Below are 8,547 nucleotides of genomic sequence, written 5' to 3'. Positions count from 1 at the left end.
GGGTGACACAGCGCGAGACTCCGTCTCAAAAAAAAAAAAAAAAAAAAGATCCATAGTCCAGAAGAATTAGCTATTTTGTATTAATACATGAAATTTAGCTGAGTAATGAGAGAATGCTACTGAAAAATCATTTTTAAAAATTCTACTTTACATATAAAAGGCACTCTTTTTCCTTATATAAAATTGATCTTTTCTTTTTTTAAAAAATTGTTTTTTCTTAAGGCCCAAGATTCCTACCAAACTCCTCAGAATCCTGGAATTGTACCCCGCCCTAGTGAACTTTATTACAGTAAAATTGGCCCTGCTTTGAAAACAGTTGGGCTTAGCCTGGATGTATCCCGTCGGGATTGGCCTCTTCATGTAATGAAGGCTGTATTGGAAGAGTTAATGGAGGCCACACCCCCGAATCTTCTTGCCAAAGAGCTCTGGTCATCTTGCACAACGCCTGATGAATGGTGGAGAGTTACACAGGTATGTGCTTTGTTTTCGACTGTACTCAGTAGTATTTCTTTTGTCTGCTACCTTCTTACCTATCTTGTTTGGCCTCCTTCCCTTCCTTCCTCTGTCCCTCCAGACTTGGTAGTTTCAGACCTATATTTGAGTTTAATATTACAGTTACAAAGACATGAACATGACTATGTCCGAGGGCAGGATGGGGAAAGAGTTACGGATGAAATGAAAAGGAGATCCTAAGTGAATTAACACAGGAACAGAAAACCGAATACCGCATGTTCTCACTTATAAGTGGGAGTTAAACATTGAACACACATGGACACAAAGAAGGGAACAACATACACTGGGGCGTACTTGAGGGTGGAGGGCAGTAGGGAGATGAGGTAGGAAAAAATACCTGTTGGGTCACTACCTGGGTGACAGAATAATGTGTACACCAAACCCCAGTGACATGCAGTTTACCCACGTAAAGACCTACACGTGTCCCTCTAAACCTAAAATAAAAAGTTGGAAGGAAAAAAAATTTTTTAAATCAATATTTAAATTTAAAAAAAGAGGCTGGGCATGGTGGCTCACATCTGTAATCCCAGCACTTTTGGAGGCCGAGATGGGTGGATCACCTGAAGTCAAGAGTTCGAGACCAGCCTGCCCAACATGGCGAAAGCCTGTTTCAACTAAAAATACAAAAAAAAAAAAAAAAAAAAAAAAAATTAGCCAGGCATGGTGGCGGGTGCCTGTAATCCCAGCTACTCGGGAGGCTGAGGCAGGAGAATCACTTGAACCCAGGAGGTGGAGGTTGCAGTGAGCCGAGATTGCACCACTGCACTCCAGCCTGGGCGACAAGAGCGAAACTCTGTCTTTTAAAAAAAAAAAAAAAGAAAAGAATAAAAAATTTAGAAAGAGACAAACTAGGAAGGCTAAAGAAAAGTTTTTTTGTTTGTGTTTTTTTTTTAATCCAGCATCCTGATAGCTGATTAGTACCAATCAGGTCTACAGTGTTGTATGCCTGCATGACCACATGCAGCAACCTTGAGGAATGCTTTTTATTTGCTGATTTATTTTAAACTAAGGGGTAGGTTTATGGCGCTTTGTAAATTTTACAGTATCACGTCCATGTTGGAGGGCAATTTCTTAATGATGTTTCGCTTGCTGCCCCCATTTCCTTTCCTTTAGTCTTATGCAAGATCTACTGCAGTCATGTCTATGGTTGGATACATAATTGGCCTTGGAGACAGACATCTGGATAACGTTCTCATAGATATGACGACTGGAGAAGTTGTTCACATAGATTACAATGTTTGCTTTGAAAAAGGTAAAATAAAAGTAAACTTTACATTTATGAGGGCCAAATGTTTTTTGGTGAAAGGGCAAAAATATAATGGTTTGTCTTTTCAAGGTAAAAGCCTTAGAGTTCCTGAGAAAGTACCTTTTCGAATGACACAAAACATTGAAACAGCACTGGGTGTAACTGGAGTAGAAGGTGTATTTAGGCTTTCATGTGAGCAGGTATGCTGTTTTCTCTTCTCCCTTTTAGTGTACTTGTTAAATAAGCAAAACCTATGGAATAAAAAACACACTTTAGTGATGAAACTTGTGGCAGACCTTATTTTAAAAACTCTCCTGAAAACAGGTTTTACACATTATGCGGCGTGGCAGAGAAACCCTGCTGACGCTGCTGGAGGCCTTTGTGTACGACCCTCTGGTAGACTGGACGGCAGGAGGCGAGGCGGGGTTTGCTGGTGCTGTCTATGGTGGAGGCGGCCAGCAGGCCGAGAGCAAGCAGAGCAAGAGAGAGATGGAGCGAGAGATCACCCGCAGCCTGTTTTCTTCCAGAGTAGCTGAGATTAAGGTGAAGCCCAGTGACAGAATAAGTCCTTGTCTTCTTTTTATTAATAAACATGCTCATCAAAATGTTGAGGCAAATTGTTTCTCTAATTTTTTGGCAAGACTAATGTATAATATTGAAATGGCAGTTAAATGTGGCAATTTGATGTTATCTTTTTATTAGGTAATTCTTCCACACAAATATGCACAGTTACATTCCACACTCCTAAGAGGTGGGTTTGTGATTTGAAAAAATTATATTTCTTAATTATTGAAATGATGTTTACCAGTGATGACTGTAAATGTTCTTTAATTGGGTAGCTTCCCTTCCCCATCTGGTAGCCAGGGACGCCAATCTTGTTCTGGGTGACATTGGCAACTTTTAATACATGGTATTATGAGATTGAGCCTGTCAGTTTACGCCTGTGTAAACTTGAACACGTTAGTTGTCTTTGTACGGTGGAGGCAATGCATCACCCCTTTGGGGTTTTGTAGAGTTTTGTTTTTCTGATGCTGTCATGTCTCACAATAGGCCCTGTAAGAATCTTCCTAATTGTAATATCTTTTTACAGGTGAACTGGTTTAAGAATAGAGATGAGATGCTGATTGTGCTTCCCAAGTTGGACAGTAGCTTAGATGAATACCTAAGCTTGCAGGAGCAACTGACAGATGTGGAAAAACTGCAGGGCAAACTACTGGAGGAAATAGAGTTTCTAGAAGGAGCTGAAGGGGTGGATCATCCTTCTCACACTCTGCAACACAGGTTTAAAACAGTGTTGAATTCTTCTAAATATGTGCCATTAATTAGAATTTTCATATTTATATAAACATCAATAGGGATTAGAATTACTGTAACAACTCACGTAAATGATAAAAGCTGTCTCAGTGACTGCAACTTCAAAGTGTTAGTAAACAAAAATTCACTGAAATTTTCCGCTTTGATTTTATTTAACTTAATTGTTTGAATGACTAATTATGGGAGATAGGTGGGTGTAGTGGTTAGAACACAAAACTTTGAATCAGAAAATCTGGGTTTTGGTTTTCTTATTACCATTATTGTATCTGAGTCCTTACTCATTTGTACAATGGCAGCTACTTCATCTACCTCACTGAGTTAAGTATTAAATAGGGTGGTTAACTGAAAGAATCTTATACACAGCAGGTGCTCAGTAAAGGGTAGTTGAATATGAAAGTGTTAAGCATTGCGTGAGGCTCTCAGATTACAAAGATCTGTCAAGCATGAGTTTCTAACCTTCAGGGAACCCAAAACTTGGCAGATGTGGTAGTTTTAATTAAAATGTCGTGAGCATAGTTGAGAGAATCACAGGGTCAGGAAAAACAGAGAAGTAAGGGACATTCGAAGGGGGCCCTCAAGATGGATAAGGAGCATACCGGACAGTCCATGTGTGAGCACATTCCAGGGTAGGAAAGTATGTGGAAGAAAACATCAGTAAATCATTTGACTTTGTTTGTGTCCCCCTGATTAGGTACTCTGAACACACCCAACTACAGACTCAGCAAAGAGCTGTTCAGGAAGCAATCCAGGTGAAGCTGAATGAATTTGAACAGTGGATAACACATTATCAGGCTGCATTCAATAATTTAGAAGCAACACAGCTTGCAAGCTTACTTCAAGAGATAAGCACACAAATGGACCTTGGTATGGGTTGACTTATTATAGATTCACATGTGAAACTCTGAGTTTTATAGTCATGTTTTTGCGTGGGGTCCTGGTTTGTGCTTGCTTTTAGTGACAGCTGACTTGACACTGTTTTACTGTGATTAATATTGTCTTTTACCAAAAGGTCCTCCAAGTTACGTGCCAGCAACAGCCTTCCTGCAGAATGCTGGCCAGGCCCACTTGATTAGCCAGTGCGAGCAGCTGGAGGGGGAGGTTGGTGCTCTCCTGCAGCAGAGGCGCTCTGTGCTCCGTGGCTGTCTGGAACAACTGCATCACTATGCAACCGTGGCTCTGCAGTATCCAAAGGCCATATTTCAGAAACATCGAATTGAACAGTGGAAGACCTGGATGGAAGAGCTCATCTGTAACACCACAGTAGAGCGTTGTCAAGAGCTCTACAGGAAGTAAGTTGATAGTGCTTAATTTTCTTTCTTTCTTTCTTTTTTTTCTTGAGACGGAGTCTCGTTCTGTCACCCAGGCTGGAGTGTAGTGGCATGATCTTGGCTCACTGTAACCTCTGTCTCCCAGGTTCAAGCGATTCTTCTGCCTCAGCCTCCCAAGTGGCTGGAGCTGCACCACCACCACGCCCGGCTAATTTTTGTCTTTTTAGTACAGATGGGGTTTCACTAAATTGTCCAGGCTGGTCTTGAACTCCTGACCACGTGATCTGCCTGCTTGGGCCTCCCAAAGTTCTGGAATTACAGGTGTGAGCCACTGTGTCTGGCCAGTTTTATTTCTTGTTGGGTGTGGAAGCAAAGTTGTATTCTACAGCCTCGACCTCCCTGGGCTCAGGTGATCCTCCCACTTCAGCCTCCCAAGTAGCTGGGACCATGGGCGTGTGTCACCATGCCTGAAAAATTTTTATATTTTTTTGTAGAGATGGAGTTTCGCCATGTTGCCCAGGCTGGTCTCGAACTCCTGAGCTCTAGCGATCCTCCTGCCTTGGCCTCCCAAAGTGCTAGGATTACAGGGGTATGAGCCATAGTGCCTGGACTCAAATGTTGATTCTGTCACAGTCATCAACAAGTCCTCTTAGGAAATTGCTTAAGCATCTGTAAAATGTCAATAATGATTTCTACTTTTCAAGGTTTGTTTGAGGATTAAATACAATATTCTTTTGTATGTTGGGGGTGGTTGTGTTAAAACAAGCACCTCTTTGTTATTTTTATAGATATGAAATGCAGTATGCTCCCCAGCCACCCCCAACAGTGTGTCAGTTCATCACTGCCACTGAAATGACCCTGCAGCGGTATGCAGCAGACATCAACAGCAGACTTATTAGACAAGTGGAACGCTTAAAACAGGAAGCTGTCACTGTGCCAGTTTGTGAAGATCAGTTGAAAGAAATTGAACGTTGCATTAAAGTTTTCCTTCATGAGAATGGAGAAGAAGGATCTTTGAGTCTAGCAAGTGTTATTATTTCTGCCCTTTGTACCCTTACAAGGTGAGTTAGCCAACTTCATATTGGACCATTTCCTGTGTCTTATTTTTAATCCCAAACCTAAAATGTTCTTTTGCTTTCCTTAGTCTTGCCCAGTGTTACAGCTGCTTGCTTGCTTTTCAGATTTTAGTTATCTTGGTGGTTTTTTTTTTTTTTTGAGACAGGGTCTCACTCTTGACGCCGAGGCTGGAGTGCAGTGACACGATCTCGGCTCACTGCAACCTCAGCCTCCTGAATAACTGGGACTACAGGTGTGTGCCACCACTCCTGGCTAATTTTTGTATTTTTTTGGTAGAGATGGGATTTTGCCATGTTGGTCAGGCTGCTCTCAAACTCCTGACCTGAAGTAATCTACCCACCTCGGCCTCCGAAAATGCTGGAATTACAGGCATGGCCTTGACCCGGCCAATTACCTTGTTTTGTATATACATTTAAGTTTCACTATACAGATATTTATCTCTTGTAGGCGTAACCTGATGATGGAAGGTGCAGCGTCAAGTGCTGGAGAACAGCTGGTTGATCTGACTTCTCGGGATGGAGCCTGGTTCTTGGAGGAACTCTGCAGTATGAGCGGAAACGTCACCTGCTTGGTTCAGTTACTGAAGCAGTGCCACCTGGTGCCACAGGACTTAGACATCCCGAACCCCATGGAAGCGTCTGAGACAGTTCACTTAGCCAATGGAGTGTATACCTCACTTCAGGTGAGCACTTTTATTTTAAATATTAGTTTGTTTTAGATACTGAATATTGTCTTTCTCATCTCTTTAATCCAGGAAAACAATTTGACTTCCACTTTTGTTGCTCAGCCAGTCATTTAAAGGAAAGATAATTGTGAGGTTTATAGCTGTAACTTGGTTACAGTTGCTCTTTGTTTTTTTGAATTTTTATAGCGACTTTATTTGTAGTAGTCAAAAACTGGAATCAAATCAAAAGTTCATCAATAAGCAAATGGATAAATAAAATATGGTACATCCACATAATGGAATACTTCTTAGCAATTAAAGTGAATGACCCCTTGATACATACAGCCACATGTATGACTCTCAGAATAATTATGCTGAGTAAAGAAAGCTAGACATTTCTACCCCTATAAATGGAGAGTATATAATAGGATAAAAAGCAGATCAGTGTTTACCTGGAAGTGGAGGAGGTGATATGGAGAAGTATGAGTGAGAGAGATTAAAAAGAGTCAGGAGGAAACTTGTAGGGTAATCGGTATGCTGATTTTCTTGATTGTGGTGACAGTTTCATGAGTGTATGCAAGTACCAAAGTATACCAAATTATATGTTTAAAACGTGCAGTTTATTATGTGCAAATTATACCTTGATAGGACTTTTTTTGGAAGGGAAATAGAAGCCACTTATAACCAAACCAAAAAGAGAATAACAATACTAATATCACTATCGGAAATATGATTCCTAAAAATTAGTAACATTATATAACAGACTTTAGGATAGTTCTTTTTGTTCTTAAGGTACATCATCCTAGGAATGTTTAATTATATAACTTTTTAAAGTCATTTGAAATAGTTCCTGAAAAATTTCACATGACTACAAAACAATTTAAAAAGAAAATTTTTAAAAGTAGAAATAAAAAGTAAACAAAAGATGTACTTACATGAATGAGTTGATGGCATAGTTACATACGTTTGCTCTTAATATATGGCTCTAAGTCTCCAAATATGTAACTTAGCTAAACTCAGAAAACATTAAAATTTTTTTTCTTATTTATTTATAGGAATTGAATTCAAATTTCCGGCAAATCATATTTCCAGAAGCACTTCGATGTTTAATGAAAGGGGAATACACGTTAGAAAGTATGCTGCATGAACTGGACAGTCTTATTGAGCAGACCACCGATGGCGTTCCCCTGCAGACTCTAGTGGAATCTCTTCAGGCCTACTTAAGAAATGCAGCTATGGGACTGGAAGAAGAAACACATGCTCATTACATCGATGTTGCCAGGCAAGTGAATGCTGGCTGTGCCGTTTCCTCGTAAAAGAGATGGGACAGCCAGAGAAAGGGATTCTGAGCTCTTTACCGTAAGTTTACTTTTAGTTTTTAGAGCAGGTATAATTACTTATAAATGCTCATACACATATCTTTTTAAAACTTTTTTATTTTGAAATGATTATACGTCACAAGAAGTTGCTTTAAAAAAAAGTGCAGGCAGGTATTGTGCATGCTTCATCCTTCCTTCAATGTTAGTATCTATAGCAATACTATGAAACCGAAAATGATATAGTCCACACTGCTTACTCAGATTTCACTAGTTATATATGCACTCACTTGTGTGTGTGCATGTGTGCAAGTGTATAGTTCAGTCACATAGATACATATATCCTTTTAGTGCTTGTGGTTACATACATGTACATACACACAGTCAAACATGATATTTTTTAAGCCATCTTGTAGAACCCTGTGGAGGCACCTGAGACAGTTTATTTAGCTAACAGAGTATACACCTCATTTCAGGTGAATACTTTTAAATTAGTTTAAATATTATAAGTTTGTTTTAGCTAATTGAATATAGTATTTTTCGTCTCAGTCCAGAAAAGCAATCTGACTTTGAAATCTGTAGAGTTTGGGCAGTTCCTCCAGGCATGCATTGTATGCAGAGCTAAGCCCTAAGCTCCTTTGTCCCTAGTGATTCAGGGCCTCTTTTCTTTGGCATTCCAATGTCTAATTCACAAAAGAAGTATAATTGAGAGAGCAGAAATGAATTGTAGCACCGTTTCCTCCCATGGGAAATTTCAAAGATACAAGAAAGTAGAGAGAATAGATTTCTAATGAACCCCATGTCACCACCTTTGGTAATTATCTGCACTGGGTTAGTCTGGTTTAAATTTACTATCCGGCCGGGCGCGGTGGCTCAAGCCTGTAATCCCAGCACTTTGGGAGGCCGAGACGGGCGGATCACGAGGTCAGGAGATCGAGACCATCCTGGCTAACATGGTGAAACCCCGTCTCTACTAAAAATACAAAAAACTAGCCGGGCGTGGTGGCGGGCGCCTGTAGTCCCAGCTACTCGGAGGCTGAGGCAGGAGAATGGCGTGAACCTGGGAGGCGGAGCTTGCAGTGAGCCGAGATCGCGCCACTGCACTCCAGCCTGGGTGACACAGCGCGAGACTCCGTCTCAAAAAAAAAA

The 8,547-nt window shown here is 40.6% G+C and overlaps 1 protein-coding gene across 1 annotated transcript; it reads left to right on the top strand.

The window, feature by feature from the left end:
• Nucleotides 1-222: 222 nt before the first annotated feature.
• Nucleotides 223-7,398, top strand: LOC112617982 (serine/threonine-protein kinase SMG1-like; the record flags this gene model as incomplete). Its single annotated transcript, XM_025374611.1, has 10 exons — nucleotides 223-471; nucleotides 1,627-1,765; nucleotides 1,850-1,959; nucleotides 2,084-2,302; nucleotides 2,850-3,040; nucleotides 3,765-3,937; nucleotides 4,083-4,362; nucleotides 5,130-5,402; nucleotides 5,866-6,100; nucleotides 7,138-7,398. Coding segments are annotated over 10 exons (2,130 nt in total), but the record flags the coding sequence as incomplete, so codon positions are not given.
• Nucleotides 7,399-8,547: the final 1,149 nt, after the last annotated feature.

The sequence above is a fragment of the Theropithecus gelada genome, unplaced genomic scaffold (assembly GCF_003255815.1).
Source record: "Theropithecus gelada isolate Dixy unplaced genomic scaffold, Tgel_1.0 HiC_scaffold_729, whole genome shotgun sequence".
NCBI lineage: Eukaryota > Metazoa > Chordata > Mammalia > Primates > Cercopithecidae > Theropithecus > Theropithecus gelada.
This window is presented reverse-complemented; position numbering and strand designations above follow the sequence as displayed.